Source organism: Oryza brachyantha, chromosome 1 (genome assembly GCF_000231095.2).
Source record: "Oryza brachyantha chromosome 1, ObraRS2, whole genome shotgun sequence".
NCBI lineage: Eukaryota > Viridiplantae > Streptophyta > Magnoliopsida > Poales > Poaceae > Oryza > Oryza brachyantha.
Window position 1 is genome coordinate 32,560,861 of NC_023163.2, and position 19,421 is coordinate 32,580,281.

General features: G+C 43.0%; 3 protein-coding genes and 1 pseudogene across 3 annotated transcripts; 2 read left to right on the plus strand and 2 right to left on the minus strand.

The window, feature by feature from the left end:
- The first annotated feature begins 1,707 nt into the window (after positions 1-1,707).
- On the plus strand, positions 1,708-3,421 carry LOC102700009. Its single transcript, XM_040529837.1, has one exon. It carries the CDS (start codon positions 1,901-1,903, stop codon positions 2,573-2,575), a length of 675 nt encoding a protein of 224 aa, XP_040385771.1. The 5' UTR covers positions 1,708-1,900; the 3' UTR covers positions 2,576-3,421.
- Positions 3,422-3,556: 135 nt separating this feature from the next.
- On the minus strand, positions 3,557-7,182 carry LOC102699735 (protein IRON-RELATED TRANSCRIPTION FACTOR 2-like). The gene is made up of 3 exons (XM_015840387.2): positions 6,889-7,182; positions 6,411-6,773; positions 3,557-3,697 (listed from the first exon to the last, which is right to left on the minus strand). Exons 1-3 carry the CDS (start codon positions 7,180-7,182, stop codon positions 3,596-3,598), a joined length of 759 nt encoding a protein of 252 aa, XP_015695873.1. The 3' UTR covers positions 3,557-3,595.
- Positions 7,183-10,023: 2,841 nt separating this feature from the next.
- LOC102699456 lies at positions 10,024-13,486 on the plus strand (annotated as a pseudogene).
- Positions 13,487-13,677: 191 nt separating this feature from the next.
- On the minus strand, positions 13,678-15,485 carry LOC102711495. Its single transcript, XM_040524745.1, has 2 exons — positions 15,280-15,485; positions 13,678-15,152 (listed from the first exon to the last, which is right to left on the minus strand). Exon 2 carries the CDS (start codon positions 15,086-15,088, stop codon positions 13,874-13,876), a length of 1,215 nt encoding a protein of 404 aa, XP_040380679.1. The 5' UTR covers positions 15,089-15,152; positions 15,280-15,485; the 3' UTR covers positions 13,678-13,873.
- Between the last annotated feature and the right edge of the window lie 3,936 nt (positions 15,486-19,421).

Here is a 19,421-nt window from a genome sequence, read left to right on the forward strand (position 1 = left end):
TGCACAAGTTGCACGTGCTGCGAAAGGCCGGTAAAAGCACAACGGGACAACTGGTAGACTGCTTCTCCCTTTGACTAACGCCAGCCACTTTTTGCTGAAGCGTCAGCTTTGGCCAGACTGATCTTGATCGAAACAGCTCTGATCGGTATACGTAATGGATTACGTTTTTCTCTAATCAAGCAGCAGCCAGCAGCAGCAGTACACTATCCACTCAAAAATATAGCTATTAAGATATGATTTAATTTATTTTAGAGCTATAAATCTGAATATGACTGAATTTTAGCAACTTAGGTCGCGTTCGTCGGTCCTTCTAAGTTAACTTTTATTCTTGTTTTTCCTGCGCACGCTTCCCGAACTGCTAAACGGTGTATTTTTTTTAAAAAAATTTCTATGAGAAAGTTGTTTTTTAAAAATATATTAATCTATTTTATATTTTTCTAATAATTAATAATTAATTAATCATATACTAATCTAGTACCATGTTTGTTTTTTTTTATCAGGGTAAGTTAACTTATCTTCACACCAACGAACGTGGTCTTAGAGTAGATGTTTAGATTCATAGTCTCATCTTAAATAGCTATATTTTGGAACGGAGGATGTCAGAATGGTTTAACTTGCCTGAAGCTCTGAACTTTGGTACCTGGTTTGACACCGTTTTTAATCTAGAACCAGACTTTCAGGATATGCAGCCGCCATAGATCAGAACACAGGGCTGCACGCCCATAGTTTTAGTACCTGTGTTGACGACTGACTAGTGCCATAATATTGGACTAGTAGATAGGTTCAAAGAGTAGTACTAGTCGGCAACAAGAACTGTAAAGTAAGACGACGCACATCACAGCGACGGGAGTCGATGATAAAATTGTTAAAAATGTTACAGGTCGTTCCAGTCGTATGGTAGTACGGTAGGACAAGTCGGCAGGCTAGGTGAAACAGTCCACGCTGAGCCAGATGGATTGCGCACGCCCTATTCTGCTTCTGCGTTTTGCACACTGGCCAGAGCATCTTGCTCCTTTGAAATGCATAAATTTCATAAAATAATACTAATCCATTGTTTTTTAAAATTCTTTTGAAGTTCCAAAAAAAGTTACTTTATTCGGTCAAAAATATTTGTCTTTAAAATAAAATTTGATCAAACTTTTAAAATTATGACCGTAATATCATAAACTTATTAGATTTATAAAACTGTTTGTTAGAATTTGGAAATATGATCAAATCTTGTTTTAAATGATAAATATTTTTGACTAAACAAAGTACAAAATTGCTCACAAAGCGTCAAGAAACGACCTAAACAACGACCTTGCAGATTGGGCCCTCCAGCGAGGATTAAATAGAATTTATATCGATCACACGTGAATGAATTCATATCCAGCATGTAAAACTCTCTTCAGTCAGCTCCAAATTCAGAACAAAGATAAACAAAAAGGAGTGCCTGAAATGTCGGCGTTGGCAAACCAATCGCCAAATTATAGTTGATTTAGATATATATATTTTGCAAGTTCCTCACCTGATACGAGTGGATCCAACCCGATCGACCAACGGCGACTCGCACGCGCATCACCGCCATGACAGCGAGCAAACTCGTAGCAGAAGAAAAAAAATTCACACGAATAAAAGAAGCTTCTCAGCTCCGGGGCCCAATCACCAGCAGACACGTGTCCGTCTCGAAAGCCATCGCCTTTGACCGCTGACCAAGCCCGGGCCAGTAAGCCATACGCTTCGCGCGCACGTTGAACACCTCTCCCTCCTTTTTTGAATTTTCTAAAGTCAACCCCGTTCAACGCTTTGCTTATATATACTCTTCTTTCCGATCGAAAACCACGAGACCCAGCATCTCTTGTTCTTCTTCATCCATCTGCAAGCTCACCACGACAGATTCTAGAAGCTTCTATTGGTCGTCATGGGCAACGGTCTCTCCCCGTGCATGCACTTGCCGGCGACGGCGGCGGTGTCGGTGAAGCTGGTGTATTGGGGCGGGCAGACGAGGCTGCTGGCCGACGACGACGGCGGCGTGTGCACGGTGGCGGGGGACGTCACGGCGGAGCTTCCGGGTGACCACGTCGTCTGCGCGGCCGACTCCTTCTACGTCGGGCTTCCTATACCGGTCATGTCCTCCGGCGAGGAGCTGATGGCGGGGCGGACATACTTCGTGCTCCCCGCCGAGCGCTTCGCCTCCTTCAAGGTGCTCACCGCCGCGGTGCTCGCGTCGCTGTCGCCGGTGCCGTCGAAGAAGGTGTCCATCGCCGGGCCGGGGAAGTGCCCGTTCGAGTACGTCAAGGGCGAGGGCGGCGCCGCGCTCATCAGGGTCCTGCCGGAGTTCATCGAGAAGGTGATCAGCTGCGACGACAACAGCGGCGGTGCCCGGCGCGGGATGAGCACTAACAAGTGCCGCGGCGTCGCGGCGCCGTTGACGGCGACGAGGGAACTGTGCAGCACGCCGGAGCTGAAGCGGCATTACGCGATGCTGGTGGGCCGGAGGAACCAGCCGTGGTCGCCGAGGCTGGAGACGATCGCCGAGTGCAACAAGACTAGCAAGCTGCTGCGGACGCCGGCGAGGCTCTTGTCTTCGCGATAGCGGCGGCGGCGCGTCGAAGACGACCACCGCCACACATTAGTTGTAGGATTCTAGCTGTGCAGATACATAGATTCCACTCAACCATGTACAGTCATTGGTTGAATGGAGATTGAGATAAAGACGCAACGATGAACTAGTTAGGTAGGTGAAACTGCGATATAGAGAACGAACAAATTAAATGCAGTACACAGTCACACAGATGCAATTTCTTTAAAGAAATTGGAGTTCATTTTGGTATATCTTTATTTCACATAAGCTATAAGCCAATTATTACATAAACAGATGGACTCTAGGATAAACGATGTAAATAACTTATTAAACCTACATCTGTGGTACAACAAAATGGATGTAGCTCTCTAACATAAAGCTAAGGGGATATTGTCGCTGATATGTGACCCATTATTCATGGGTCCACATGTGAATCTACAAAATCAGTCATTCATTATTGTATCGATGAAATTTCGCTCGAATCATCGTAGATGATATAACATATTTATTAATATATGAATGAATCTAAATAAAACTAAAACATAATGTAATATAAAATTGATGGAGTAAATCTCATAACACACCGAGAGTCGCTCATTAATGTACAACAGCTAGAGCAGATAGTATATATATCACAAGAATTCATATGGAGCACACTACTTATATATCATTAATAATTAACATATTGTTATCTAATTAACACTGCTTTTATACGATCATTTTTTACCTAGATTTGGCCCTTAATTAATTCAGGGTTATCATAGGCACGAGGTGTGTACTACTAGACTACTAGTCAACTATTGTTTTTAAGAGCAAATATAATAGCAGGCTATAAACTGGCTATATGCTTATGTGAAGGAGAGAGTGGATGAGAGAGAGTGTAAGCAGACTGTTAGCTTATAGCTAGCTTAGACACAGGACCCAAGAAACTCTGTGAGAGTGACATGTGGGTCTTACATTAATGATGAAGAGATAACTAGTATATGTGTGATTAAAAAAAGAAAATAAGAAATCTTATAGCTAGCTTATTGGCTATATTATTAACCTTGCTCTAAGCTGTGCTTTGTTCCTGACTACTTTCTCCAACCTTTCACAGAATGCTGGGCACTCCTGGTTGATCGTTCCTTCGCTTCTCTGTTTCAATGTTATACACGTAAGAAAACAATGAGTTTTCAGGAGATTGAATTGAACTATAGCTTTCCAACGACAACTTAAATGATGCATGGTTTTACTATATATAAAACATGCGCACAAATTAAACGGTTGCCAATCTAGAACTAAAATAACTCCATGTCCCACATACAGTACATATATGCATGCCAAACACTATTATTATCAAACAAAATTGTGGGTTAAGAATATTACTAGAAATCTAAAATGTACCGGGTTCATTTGCACCATGGAAGCCATATGGTGACAATAGCTCCTGTCTGAATGGAGCAATTAATTTACTACTTTATCAATGTGAACATACATGTATCTCAGTTGTAACGGTACATATAGAGCATTTTTTACGTACTTAAAGATGTACCATGAGGTACCACTGTTCTCTATGTAATTTAGTATCTCTTAGTGCCTTAGATACCAGAAGATATTAAACCTTGAGCTTTTTTACTATCCTTAAAAAAAGTATCTCAAGGTACTACACTTTTTACGCTAAAAGGTGTGGTACCTTGAGATACCAAAAATTTATACTAAAGTCTTGATATCTTGAGGTACTTTTCAGGATGGTAAAAAACACTTAATTGAACAATGATACCTCGTAATACCTCCTTAAAAATGAGAAAAATGCTCGTGCATATATATTCGTTGATCTAGTGAAGTAGCTAGTGTGTATACCCCTTCTGGATATAAAAACATTAATAATGATTTATATTTATTTCTATATTTCTACCATGAAGGTTAAATATATACCAAGGAACTTGATTTTAACCAGATTGTAACGGCATGCATATATATGCCTAAGCCTAATTATAGGTAAGGTTTATGTATATGCCTAAGTTCTCTACAACTATTCATTTAGTCAAGTCTCGGGTGTGGCCTCTATGGATGAAAACCGTCGAAAAGCAGTCTCAACCGTTCCATGCATAATCATATTTTTTCTTGGAAACTTTTTTGGTCGGTAAACTTTTTTAGATGGCTTGGTAAAAATGGCGAAACATTAGACACAATGGTCGATTGGTCGAGAATTACCGGCACTTTTTTCACCCCTAGTACTAGTGATACTTTCATATATATTAGTCCATCAATTTTCTTTGCTGCTGTTTTGTTATTCTACAGTTCTTTAGCCATGTATCCTTCATATCGGAGACATGCATTGTTGCAAATCTTACTTCCCATGCATATACAGTTGTTTTTATTAGCTAGTACCTGTGTAGTGAAAAAAAAACAATTTCATTCTTGTCTAGGTCAGAAATTTGATTACAATAATTATTCTTTGCACTTCCATGTATTTTTAATGTCCATTTTTTTTTAAAATTATCTATTATTTTTATGAATGCATAACAAAAATCGATCAATACGGACCTTGACTATTATTAAGATATGTTTGATATATGAAGAACATTTTTTACAAGTAATATGAAGCTATCACCACATATGTTTTAACTTATTATCATGCTGTTTGATTCATATAATTCAAATTTGATATACAACATATCATTCATACGTAATATCACATATTTTTAGAGGTTATTTCGAGTATTAGTATTATGAGTAATGCCATATATTTTTACTTGTCATGTTGATTCATATATATTTGATTTAATATAAAACCATATAGAGTTGTGACTAAGAAACATGTTTTTATCACAAGCAAATCAGATCTAATTAAAATATCAAAAACTAGCTAAATTCTGAACATAATTATGGATGATTATATATATCTCATTCTTCTTAGATTCTTTATATCGATCTGTAATAATTTCTCTCATCAATTAGTATAAAGTAAACTCCTAAATATATATATACATAATTCAGATTAAATATTATATAGGATTAAGTATCAAAACACACCAACCGTAGATATTAAACCACCATATGACAAACTACCGTATGTTCTAAATAGCGGATTCCTGTCATTGTCGTTTTGTGAGAAATTTTATAATATACAGTTCTCTAAAAAAATTACCACTAATTAAATATGTTGTTTGTGTTACTAACTCTGTTGCTCTTATCATGTAATTTTATGATATATTCTACACTAAATCCAGAATTTTGATATTCTACCATAAAACTATATAGTTTGTGTTGTTGTGGCTTAAATGTATAGTTTTATATATATATATATATATATATATATATATATATATATATATATATATCGTGCCATAAATTAAAGTATAGTTTTATAACATTTTTGTCAAAATATATATAGTACAAAATTTACACATATTATCTAGCTTGCATCCTAATAATGTGGCTCTAGTCCTTGATTTGATGCTAGGTTTCTTGTGCTTGAAAATATACATGGATTATTATTTCAAATATATATTACCATAAGAAACATGCATGGATTATCATTTCAAATATGTATTACCATAAGAAACTAACCAATTACTATCTAAAAAGGTAAGTAATTAATCAATTCTCGCACATGCTCTCTCAATATTTTAATAGACAACGCTGTAATTTTTTGGTACACGATTGATCATTCATGTTATTTAAAAATTATGTTGGAATATGTGAAAATGTAATTTATAATTAAAATATATTTAGTAATAAATTTAATTACAACAAATAAAGAATAATCATGTAAATTCTTTTGAGTAGGACTAATAATCGAACGTTAAAAAAAAAGATAATGGTGTTATCTACTAAAATACAGAGAGCGAGTATGTTTGTGTACCTGAAGATGGAGGCTATAGAATGTCCTGTTCCCAAATGCGGAGGAAGTAGATGAACTGATAAGGTGAAGACCTTCGTTCTCCAGTACTTTGATACACTTGGAAAGAGGAAGGATTGAACCCGCCACATTGCTCAAGAAGCTGATCTGAACCATGATCTCCATGTCATCTATGCAGGTGGCTGAAACGATTGGAGCTGTGCTGAGTGCGCTCTCGCTCATCTGGCTCCCCAATAATCCTTGCTTGCAGCTGGGATTATTCATCGTCAGCTCCTTCTTCTTCCTCTCCAGATTCTCTACCTGCTTCTGCAGCTCAGGTATGTACTTGAGCACACGCGACACCGTCGTCGGAATGCTCAGCTTCTTCTGCAGCACGAACGGAACAGCAAAATCACATCGATCAAGATCTCATGCATGCATGGTTAATCAAGTACTGCTAATTAAACCGGTGTGTATCGGATTGATTGGTTTGTGTAATTACAGTGTGATCGGCGTCGGGGAGGAGAGCGCGGAGCGAGGAGTAGAGCTCGTTGAGCTGCTTCCGGCGGTCGCGCTCGTAGGCGTTGTGGCTGAGCTTCCTGTGGGAGCCGGATCCGCCGGAGCAGTAACCCGAGGACATTGCCGCGTTCGCCGCCGGCGCGGACAGCTCATGGAAATCGTCATCGAGGTCTAGGTCCGGCCACGACGGGGACGGCAGCTGGCCGCCGCCGGAGAAGATGTCCGCCTCCAGCGACGACATGCTGCTCGCGAACGGGTCGTCGAACAGCTGCTCCATGCTACAGCTACAGATGGCCGGCCGGAATATTCTTCGTGAAACAGAAGCAGTAGCTAGGTAGCTTAAGGAGGGAGCTAACCGAATTTTCTCGAGGTGATTAACAACATTAACTAACCTTCATGGTGAGGTTTGATTGAGTTAGCTTAGGCCAGCTTCAAAGGAGATGACTTCTTCATTTATAATGGGACGATCGAGAGAGATGATGGATGTCATTGTCACCTACTACTTGACATAGTTTACCAAAAGATTGCTAAAATTAGAACTAGTGAGACATGCATATATTACATGCGATAATAATTTGAGTGAGGGGAAAGGTTGTAGTATAGATTATGTTATCTTGCTTCAAGTGGTGGAGATACTGATCTGTTGTTAACAGGGAGAGGGAAATGGAAAGTATATATATGTACTAATCATCTGATGCATATGGTTTAATCAAATCTTCCATTATCTAGATAGTAGTACTTGTCAGTACACACGATCTGTAGGGCACAGTAAGTTGATCCGTGTGGACCAACTTGATGGAGTACGTTAATTGTGTAGATCAACTGGATATTCTTTGATCAATGTACTACTCGATATGGTTGTACTACTGCAACCAGCCTCTCTATGTGTTGATGTGTTCTGTTCATTGAAATCATGGTACTACACAGGGGTGCGAGTACTAGCTCCCAGGTTATTCCCGGAGCCAAAAGCAGTACAACCTAGCAAGCTGGAGTAGCTAGCTTTCTGGGGGCAGTTGCTACTTCTCTCTCTCTCTCTCTCTCTCTCTCTCTCTCTCTCTCTCTATATATATATATATATATATATATATATATATATGTATGCCTTGTTTAGTTAAAAAGGTTTTGCAAAAATATCATATCGAATTTGTGGACATCTAAATAAAGTATTAAACATAGATGAACCAAAAAACTAATTGCACAGTTATGGAAGAAATCTTGAGATGGATTTTTTGAGCCTAATTAGTTCATGATTAGCCATAATTGCTACAGTAACCAACATGTGCTAATGACGGATTAATTAGGCTCAAAAGATTCGTCTCGCGGTTTCTAGGCTAGCCGTGAAATTCGTTTTTTCATTCGTGTCCGAAAACCCCTTCCGATATCCGGTCAAATATTTGACATGATACTTTTTTTAAAAATTTTCTCAATCTAAATATTTAGGTTTGAGCATATAAAATACTAGTAGATCATTAGTTTAATACTACAGTCCCAAGCAATATAGTAGTATCGAAGTTCACCGGTTGAGGCTTAGCGAAATGAACCGCCATTACTTCCATTCGTTAATGCCCACAGCTAGGTATCGCACGCTTATAAACAATGCATTTCGTGTAAAAATAGAAATTTTTTTGTCTTATCTTAGAAAATTTATAACTTTATAGTACTTCATTTGCTTTCCTATTTGATAGCATTAATTTTTTTAATCTACGTTTGTCCGTTCGTATTATTCAAATTATTTTTGTAAATATATAAAATTAAATTATATGATTTTTAATAAGATGAACGGTAAAAATAGATAAAAACCAATGACGTTAAATAAAAAAATTAGTCGTTTATACTCATAAATAAAATCTTGCTCCAAATGTGGGGCCCCGCTCTTTCTAAACCTCATGTAAACTTTGTTGTTGTTGAATCAAAATTCAGGTGGAAAACCTCTTCCCTTCGGTGAACTATTAAAAAAAACTCACGTACGAAATCAGATAGTCCAGTCACCAGAAAATCTCTAATGAAAAAAAAATAACAATGTCTAATTAGCTGCAGGCCGGTTTAAATACTATGGATACGCCAAATGATGATAGAAGCATTCCACAATTAAGCTAAGCTAACGCGCGATGATCGAGCCAATTACAATAAATTAATCGTCGTGCAGCTCGGTTAATCTAATCGAATAATGAGGCGCGGCCGACGTAGCGCGTGGGCGTCGACACGCGGCCAGAACGTGCCGATGCGGGCGTGGAGCGTGGCCGCACGCGCCGGGGAGCCTCACGCCGCGTGCAAATACGCCTCCGGCCGGCGTCGAGAACCAGCACGATCGGCGTGCATGGACTAGGGGCGTGATCGCCCAAAAACTCCATACTCCCTCCCTGAACCTACGCATATCTGCATCCCTAATAACTTATCTATCTCATTCTCTATTTTTAAAATAAAGGATGAAGATTATAAATTGAGATCCAACAGAACGGTCATCATATCATCTATTTTTAGATGTCATCCATGTTACGAGAGAACCTTCATATCTAGATAATCTCTTTCCATCCTCTAAACAGATATAGAGGATATCATATATAGATGATCTGGTAGAGTACAAAAAGATATAAAAGATAAAACTGTTTTAGATGATCATCCAAATAAAGATTTGGATGACCAAATTTAAATGAGTTGTTGGGGATTCTCTTAGGTGGGTTCGTTCGGGAAAAAATATGTGATAATTTGTTGTGCACAAAACAAAGTAATACATTAATTATTTTAAACTTAAAAAAATAGATTCATTCGATTTTTCAAGAAAAAATATAAAAACTTTTTTAAAAATATACCGTATAACCATTAGGAAAGCGTGTTAATGAAAACGAGGAAGTTGTTCGGCTCATTTGCTCAAACGAACTCACCCTTAGGCTGGGCAAGAACACTGATGATATTGGACATTTAATAGCAAAACATACACTTTTATAGTTTAAATAGTAAATGTAATACTTCGATTTGGTCTCAAATGGAGTGGATGGAAATGCCAATGATTCATTTGGTACCATACTAAAAATTTCTTCAATCTAATACAACTATTGGCTCAACATTTGTAACAAATCAAACATTGATGATAGAACTCTACCCCACCAACAACTTGGTAATGGTAATCTACCAAGAGTTTGGTACCATCAATATATTGGTAAGGCACAGAACAAAACATGCCATCATTTGTTAACGAGGAAAAACCAAACTAATATATCCTGTGTTCAGATTTGACAAGTGAAATTGCTGCCTTAGTAGTTGGTGTCAAAATCGCAAAACGGGCCAGAATGTACGTGCTGATTAGCGCCAGGCTGGCCCAAATTAAACTTGGGCCCGATCCGTTTCGCTGCGTTGCCGCTTGATGGGCTGAGCTGCAGCAGGGGAGGCGAAAGTGGCCTATCAAATAGTGGGCCGTCAAACTGAAGATCGCATAGTCTGGCCCATTGATCACTGCATCCATGGGCCACAGCGACTAGTCTACGAGTCAACGGCGACCTGCCTCCATGGAGTCGAGCTCTCCGCCTCCGCCTCCGCCGTCCAGCAGAGCAGAGCAGCTGCTGCTCCGACGAAGGCGAGGAGAGAGGCGGGGCGGGGAGATGAAGAGCCTGCGGCGGCTATGGGGGGAGTGGGAGATCCGCGTGCTTCTGCTCAGCAGCCTCTCGCTGCAGGTCTTCCTCCTCTTCACCGGCGGCCTCCGCAAGCGCAACGTCGCCGCCTGGCTCCACTTCATGCTCTGGCTCGCCTACCTCCTCGCCGACTCCATCGCCATCTACGCGCTCGGCAACCTCTCCCAGAACCAGAAGCTTTGCAGCAACGGCTCCCCCCACGGCGCCGGCGACATGCACCTCCTCGTCTTCTGGGCGCCGTTCCTCATCCTCCACCTCGGCGGCCAGGACACCATCACGGCGTTCGCCATCGAGGACAACGAGCTCTGGCTCCGCCACCTCCTCAGCCTCGTCTCCCAGATCGCCCTCGCGCTCTACGTCTACTGGAAGTCGCGCCCCTCCACCGCCGGCCTCCTCGCCCCGGCGATCCTCATGTTCGTCTCCGGCGTCGTCAAGTACGCCGAGAGAACGTGGGCGCTCAAGTCGGCGAGCATGAGCAGCTTGCGGAGCTCCATGCTGACACGCCCCGACCCGGGCCCCAACTACGCCAAGTCCATGGAGGAGTACCACTCCAGCAAGGAGGCCGGCCTGCACGCCGAGATTGTCATCGTCCCAGAACGCCCACCCGACGACAACATCAATGTCCAGGAGGAGCACATGGAGTACGGCGAGCTCGTCGTCAAGGCGCACCGCTTCTTCCACACCTTCCGCCGCCTCTTCGTCGACCTCATCCTCAGCTTCCAGGACCGCACCGACAGCCTCGCTTTCTTCCGCCGCCTCCAGCGCGACCAGGCCTACAAGGTCGTCGAGATCGAGCTCCTCCTCATGTACGAGTCGCTCCACTCCAAGTCCTCCGTCATCCATGGCCCCACCGGCCGCTACCTCCGCATCTTCACCCTCGCCACGCCCGTCATCTCCCTACTCATCTTCTCCGGCACCGACAAGGCCTCCTACAAGCCAGTCGACGTCGCCGTCTCATACGTGCTCCTCGGTGGCGCCATCTTCTTGGAGATCTACGGCATCCTCCTTATGGTCATCTCCCCCTGGAGCTTCGCCGACCTGCGGAAGAAGGACAAGTGCCTCCCCATGGCGAGCAGAGTCTTTCGGGCGGTCAAGTACTTCTTGCCGGAGGGGAGGCCGCGGTGGTCGAACCAGATGGCGCAGTACAACCTCATCCACTACTGCCTCAAGGACAAGCCGACATGGCTCACCAGAAAGCTCGAGAAGCTCGAGTGGGACTACAATGTCCGCGTCAAGACGATCTGGGACAGCTTCTGGTACACCCACCACATCGACGTCTCCATGGTGCTCAAGCAGCTCATCTTCAAGAAGCTCAAGGAGAAGGCCAACAGCACGGCGGACCCAATGAGCTACCGGCGGTTCGGCGACCACCGCGGCCAGTGGTTCCTACACCGGATGGGGTGCTACCAGTAGCTCGGAGCCAGCGTCGAGGTGGAGTTCGACGAGAGCATCATCCTCTGGCACATCGCCACCGACCTGATATTCTACGACGAGCAGCAGCAAGACGACGACGGCGACACGCGCGCCGACAAGAGCAAGCTGGAGTTGTGGTCTTCTTGCTGCTTCTGTTCCTGCTCCGACCACGCGCCCTCGGCGAACGAGAGCCACCTGAACGACGTCTCCCACTTGCCGGCGGCGAGCAGGGAGATCTCGAACTACATGCTATTCCTGCTAGTGATGCGGCCGTTCATGCTGACGGCGAGCATCGGGCAGATCAGGTTCGGCGACACGTGCGCGGAGACCAAGAACTTCTTCCTCCGTGGCGGCGAGGTGCAGACGCCGCGGCAGGGCGCGGCGGCGCTGACGAAGGTGAAGACGGAGATCAACCCGCGAGAGGTGAAGGGGGACCGGAGCAAGTCGGTGCTGTTCGACGCGTGCAGGCTGGCGGAGCAGCTGCGGCGGCTGGAGCGGCAGAAGCGGTGGCGGCTGGTGGCCGGCGTGTGGGTGGAGATGCTGTGCTACGCGGCGGGCAAGTGCAGGGGCAACTTCCACGCCAAGCAGCTGAGCCAGGGCGGCGAGCTGCTCACCGTGGTGTGGCTGCTCATGGCGCACTTCGGCATGGGCGACCAGTACAGAGTCGAGGCCGGCCACGCTCGCGCCAAGCTCATCATCGAGAACTAAAGCTTCATCCTTTAACCTCTTCCCGCCGGCACATTACAGCTGAGCGTTTCAGATTCAGAGCAGTTCAGAGTTCAGGGAAAAAAGATCACTTGCGACAAACTTCAGCTTGTGACTTAATTTCTCAAGATTTTTTGACTGATTAACATTCTTACTGATTAACTGAGTGCACATGCTTGTTAATGCCTGCTGTCTTATAGTGATCAAGCCCCTTTCTGTAGTACAATTTTCAGTCAGTGGAAGCCGCTTTCTGTAGTGCAATTTCGTTCTGTCAGTCCAAGCCCGTATCAGCAAAATCAATGACAATGGAGCAGATGATTGCAACATCTCCCATTGACTTTGACTTTTCTGAAGTTTTTGGTCGTCTTTAATAAATCTCATATACTGATACAAGGTCATGGTTCATAGAGAATAGTACCAAATTTCCTGTGATGGCTGAAACGGCATACTGCAGGAATGTTTCAGCTTCATCAGGAGTTGAAATGTATGACCTGCAAAATTGTTGGACTAGTACATTGGCATTTCGAAACTATTTGCATGGAAAGTTCGTGGTAATCCATTGTAATCAGGAGAAGTAATCAAGCAGAAGAAGTTAGTCGCGACGAAGTTGATGTAGAAATTGCAACCACTAATCTCTGTTTCATACTTTGGCCTTTCTCTGTTTCATACATGTAATTGAAGTGCTGAGCTATGACTACAGAAGAGAGAATACTTGGGAGTAATCATCAACGGATTGCTTCCTTCTGAAACAAAATTATTGGACCCTGATGTAAGCCTTCCAAACCAGTTCATTGGTTTGTACTCCGTTTGTTTCATGAGGGATCAAGTCTATTGTTTGCAATCAATTGAAAATTGTGATTCGGATTTGTTTCAAATGATTGTTTTTCTGTTATGTGTTCTACTGGTACACTAATTATCCTTCTAATCCATTCAACAAAAAAGTCATCTTTGTTGGTTTGAACAAAATGGCAAGAGGTTTCACCATAGAACATATCAACATATTCAGGAACTCAGCAAGCAATCTTGCCTGATACCAGAACACAAATCCATTCCATCTGTTACTCTCTCGGCAATAGATTTAGTTTACAATTTTGATGAACAAATTAAGTTAAGAATTAACAAGCAAAATTAAACCTAATTCTCAGACTGCACGCTGAATTTTGTGCTTAACTCATTTACCTTTGTAAGAAGAGATCATTTTTGTCTCTCTCCGCAAATTTTTCTTCAGAAGAAAGCTCTGCTTCCGTAGAACACTCTCCCGCCATCCTTCTTCACCTGTTGCTTCACATCTGCCTCCGGCTTCTCCTCCTTCTGAACGACGACACCATTGTCGCCGTCGAGCTCCATCGGCAGCTTCATCTTAGACAGCGATTCCGTGAACTGCTGCATGCTCTTCATGTACATCTCCATGATCTGCCGCTGCATCGCGCTCTGCTCTGCCTCCATGTCGATGTCACGCAGGGGCGACTTGAACATGTCTTCCGCAGTGCCCTTCTCCTTGGCCGACGACGACTTCCCGCTGTTGTTGGACGTAGGTGTCTCCGGCGAGCGGCACGACATGGGTGCGGTGGCGTCGTCGGCGTCGGGCTGCGTCTTGTGCGTTGCCTCGGAGGAAGAGATCACCCTGTTGTCGTCGCTGACGGCGGAGGTCGTCGACGTCGAGGCGTTCTTGCTCCCGTCGGAGGACACTGTCTTCTCCTCGCGCGGGCTCGTGGCCATCTCGTAGTCGTCTTCCATGGCCTCCGGTGGCCGCGCGTCGCCGAGGTGCAAGAACGGCAGGTACTGCACGGCCATGTCGTCGTTTTCTTTCACCGCGTTAAGGTCAGGGAATTCGATCCTCGCGTAGTCCACCGGAGAAGCGGGCTCGAGGATCACCACCTCCGACGTGATCGACGGCTCGGCGGCACGCTCCGGTGGCGGGCACGCATCGCCGGGTGACCCGGAGTGGAGGGCGAGCGACAGCCGTATGGTTCCCGCGGGGGAGTGGAAGAGGTCGGTGGAGGACAGCGAGAAGTCCTGCGCGAGCCGCGCGCCGTCGGCCGCGGCGACGGCGGCGAGCGGGACGAGCGCGAAGCCGAGGAGCTGGTCCTCGAGCAGCCGCTTGGCGCAGCTCCGCATCCATATCTCGCACTTGAGCACGTCGGTGCCGAGGCGCGCCCGCCTGACGGGCAGCGGCGGGAGGCGCTCGTCGAATCGCGGGTTGGCGCCGCCGCCCGCCGCGACGCCCGTGGCGAGCGCCGGCGCGTCGTCCGGGCTGGAGGTGAGCGAGAACTTGGCGTACACGTCCTGGGCTGCGTAGATGCAGATGTTGTGGATGCCGCGCGCGTCGTGCACGTAGATGTCCAAGAAGCATGGCAGATCGCGGCGGCTGCTGCCGCTCTCTTCCTCCGCTTCTCCTCCATGATCCAGCTCGTACACAAACCTCGCCGCCTCCATCATCGATCACACTAGCTTCCCCTTGCCTTCCCAAGAAAATCCAGTAGCTTCAGTCTCTTCACAAGTCCTAACAAATTCAGACAAACACACATCGATCATATACTCATATGTATCAAAGTTACACATAAGGAAATTAAAAGAACTGAACAGCAACAGGCAAGCACGAACAGGGAAGACCCATGGCTGATACTTACAGTTAGTAGAACATCAAAACATGAACAGCAGCAGTAGCCTTCAGAAGACGCAAGATGGAGACATTTGTAGCAGACGAGAGGGCATGGTGGTTGCACTTGCAAGAGGGAAACTAAAGCAAAGGAGTGCGTGGTGCAAGCGTCCGGTTTTGCCAAACGACACATCGCCTTGCTTCCACATCTGGTGTATGTACATGTACATGTCCATGGCAATGCCTCTCAGCTGTCCACCGGCAGACAGGCAAAAATCCAACCGTAACCGTAACCACTGCCTGTCTAGCTTAGCTACTGTCTACTCTCTGCTGGCTTGTCTGTCTTGGTGTAGTCTTGAATATTTAAGCAGATTGATGTGGATTTGCAAAAGTTAGGCGATGTCAAGTGAGAAAATCCGGTGTGTGTGAAGCGAGGAGGATTCTTGGGCTACGTCATCTAAATTAAATAGTTATGAAATATTTTTAATATTTAATTATATAGATTAATGTATAATATCACTGCATAGATATGTAAGGATAAATTTGACTTCTACATAAAAATGGTTGGCTCTAAATATACGTATTAGTAATCGAAGTTTATTTTGTTTTTTTCATTAACTTAACAGAGGACGACTTTACATACATATATTTACGAAGTGACACGTCACATATTAATCTATATTATCATTTTTAAATTTTATTCACATATTACTTTTTATTCACATATATTTTTTATTTATAAATATGATGTTTGTCTTTTTTTTTCATAAAAAAACCAAACATGTCACTATTGGAATGCATTTCCTGCATTAAATTTGACGGTATAAGAAACAGAAAAACTATGTAACAGACTCCCGTCCTAGGCTTCAACGTCATCTTCTTTGCCATCAACACTCTCCCCCGCACTCACTAGTGTCCTCCATGCTGCCTTGCAACGATGATACTAGATAATTTCATCTAATTTATAGTTTATCATATTCTAACGAAATTCAGTTCTACAGTCGGTCTGTATAAGAAAGGAGGACCAACTAGGCAACTAACCCATAGTGCACACTGCACGTCTGCACGGCCATCATATATTCAGATATATATCTAGTGGTAATAGTAGTAGAATTATAGCACACAGCAGCATCCACTTCGTGTTCTTTTCCTCTTGCTTCTTGTCCACACCCTTCCATCGCAATTCCTCCCTTGGGTTGGATCGATTAGATTAGTTGCGAGTCGGTCTCGCTGTCACGTAGTTGTTGTGGTTTGCTTGTCTTGGACAAATACGTGATTGGACTATTGGAGCAGAGCGCAAAAGAATAGTTGTGTCCTTTTTGATGCGAGCTAGGTTTGACAACAACGTTTATTTCTGATGGATTCGGAGCAATCGGCACAGTGCAGTTTCGGCAGCTGGACGAACCTGACGCTGCAGGGAGATCTGGTCCAGCCATGATAGACACTGTTGTTGACTGGAATTGCATATCTGATTTGGTGTGGCGTTTAAAAAAATTAACTCTGACACGATGAACTTATTATACTAATTTTGCGGTTTGAGATACTCCCGTCCTAGAATAATATAATAAAAAGAAAACTCGACCTGCAGTGTTAAGACAGTCCCCAAGTCCCCAAGCAGTAAGCTAAGAGTATATTCTTACGCAAGTCAACAAAAACCCGGGCCCCGGCCATGGCCTAGGGGGGTCATCTATTTGGTTTTTTAAATAAAAAATCAAATGACATATTTACAAGCGAAAAATAATTTATAAATAAAACTTTTATATACGTGTTCATAGCGATCTAAAAATTAAGGCTAAAAAACAAAACATGACAAAAAAAATTCAAAATTAACTCTAAACTTAATGTCGAAAATTCAAATTTTGGCTTATAAATATAATCAAAAGCCAAAAGATGTGGGTGCTGAAATATAAGATGCTTTAGAGCCATACATGGTTATTAAAAAATTGGTAAAATTAAATAGTTGAGATTATGATCAGTTAAGAAGAGAAAATAGTTGTGAAAGTTATAGCATATTGCCCATGCATTGCAACGGGATTTTATTGAAAAAATTATCATCAACATGTTATTAAAGTAGAGTTAATAAAAATAGTTTGATATATACGTTTAAGATATTTTTTCTTTCAAAAAACATGAATGAGTTGATGGTGAGGGCTAGAAATTATTATAGTATAGAAAACAAATTGTGAGGGCTGGAAATTATTATATTTTTAGATGAAGGGAGTTCCAGCAGTTCCATTTGTTACGTTAACTGCAACTTTTCATAGCACCCTTTTCTGAAGATAATAGGCCCATCGATAATTTCCATAGGCTGAATCATTTGGCAAATTTTGTTGCAACATATGTTTACAATCTTGTAAAGCTTGCTACTTTTTTTTTTGATAAAAGACTCAAAAGAGTCATGTTTTTACTGAAAGCAAGATAGTAGTCTGCTGGTATTTCCAGCTTACAAAGTGCTACCTCCGTTTCATAATATAAGATATTTGACTTTTTTAACTGCAACGTTTGACCATTCATCTTATTTAAAAAATTATACAACGTTTGGTAGCAAACAGAAACAGACAGCATACCATTTTTCAATTTTTTTCCTTTCTTTCTTTCGAACAACCTGATTTAGCTAGCAAAAGGATTAAACGACGGAGCCAGCCCAGAAGCTAAAAACCACCAACTGAAACCCCACATAAAAGGTCATCCTATTCCGGTTCTTCCTTATCTCTGTCCTAAACTCATTGTCTTCCCAGTGATCTTCTGCATCATTGCCTATTGTCGCAGTTTCGTTGCCCTTCATCAACGCCTTCCAGTTCCTGAGTAAAGATAAAATACGATGGACGATATTTATGGGAGAACAAATAACAATCTTCCATCAACAAAGCCACCCTAACTCTACTATTTCTGTTACCAGCATGCCCAGAGCAGGCTATAAGTCAGCTATAAGCATATTTTAAAGAGATAAGAGATGAGAGAGAATAGATATAAGCTATTAATTTATAGTCAGCTGCACATGGACTCTAAGACACCGCGTGTGTATGACATGTGAGACCATATACTAATGTTTTATAGGTAACTATTATATAAATTGGCTATTAAATTGATTATAGATGAATTAGAACTAGTAAGCTATACTATTAAACTTCTCTTAGTAAAGCTCGCTAGTTACAAGATGAAATCAAGGAAGTGAAGATTGCTGCGGCGCGAAGTAATAAGAGCAAGTATAATAGTAGGCTATAAGCTAGCTATAAGCATATTTTAAGGAGATAAAAAAGGAGAGAGAAGAGCATCGCGCTACAGATTTGTAGCCAGCTGCAGCACAAACTCCAAGACATGTGTGTATGGCAAGTGAGACCGGATATTAATTGTGTAGTATATAACTGTTGTATAAATTAACTATTAAGTTAGTATAGATAATTTGTAGCCAACAGTTATCTATACTATTGAACCTCTAAGGTGGACGGCAGACAGCCGAGAGAAAGCAGAGCATAGCCCAAGAGTAACTTTCTGGGAAATGATGACTTGTCTGAGAATTCTCAACTCCAAATTGTGTGTGTATCGTTGCCGGTTACCAACATTTTGCCTTCTAGAAGCTCCATTAACCATTGTTGCCAGTTGCCATGTCAATGTTGATTTCACCTGTCAGAGTCCATAACCAGAGCCACTCGTAAGGCAGAAGAGTTCACAGCCTGAAGAAACTACTGCGCGTATGTGTTTCGAGTACCATACAGAGCTCGTCTACGTGCCATATAGTATCATGCATGATCTTGACTTTGAGAACACAAGGCAATGGTAGTAGAATACTGCTCCTTTGTCTGAGGCTCAGATTCTGGCCGGCAGAAGAGAGAAATTGCACTACTTGGCAAACAAGTGGTTCAGTTTTTTTTCCTGCAGGCGAGTGGATTGAGCCAAGTGCCGGAGAAATGGGGTCTTTTTGTCAACTGAATTGGTTGGAAAACACTGACACTAGACAGTGAGAGGCACCAATTCGAACTTAATTGATCGATGGGCACCAACCACCGACGGTCGAGCGAGTCTTGCGAAACAAAGACAATACATATCTTCAGAATATCATCGTCAGTCTTCTTTTTCTTTGAAAAGAAGGTAAGAGAGGTTAACAGCAGAAATCGTCATTTGTAATAATGTCTTGTATTTTAGTCATCTTCTCTGCCTGAAAGTCTGATATCA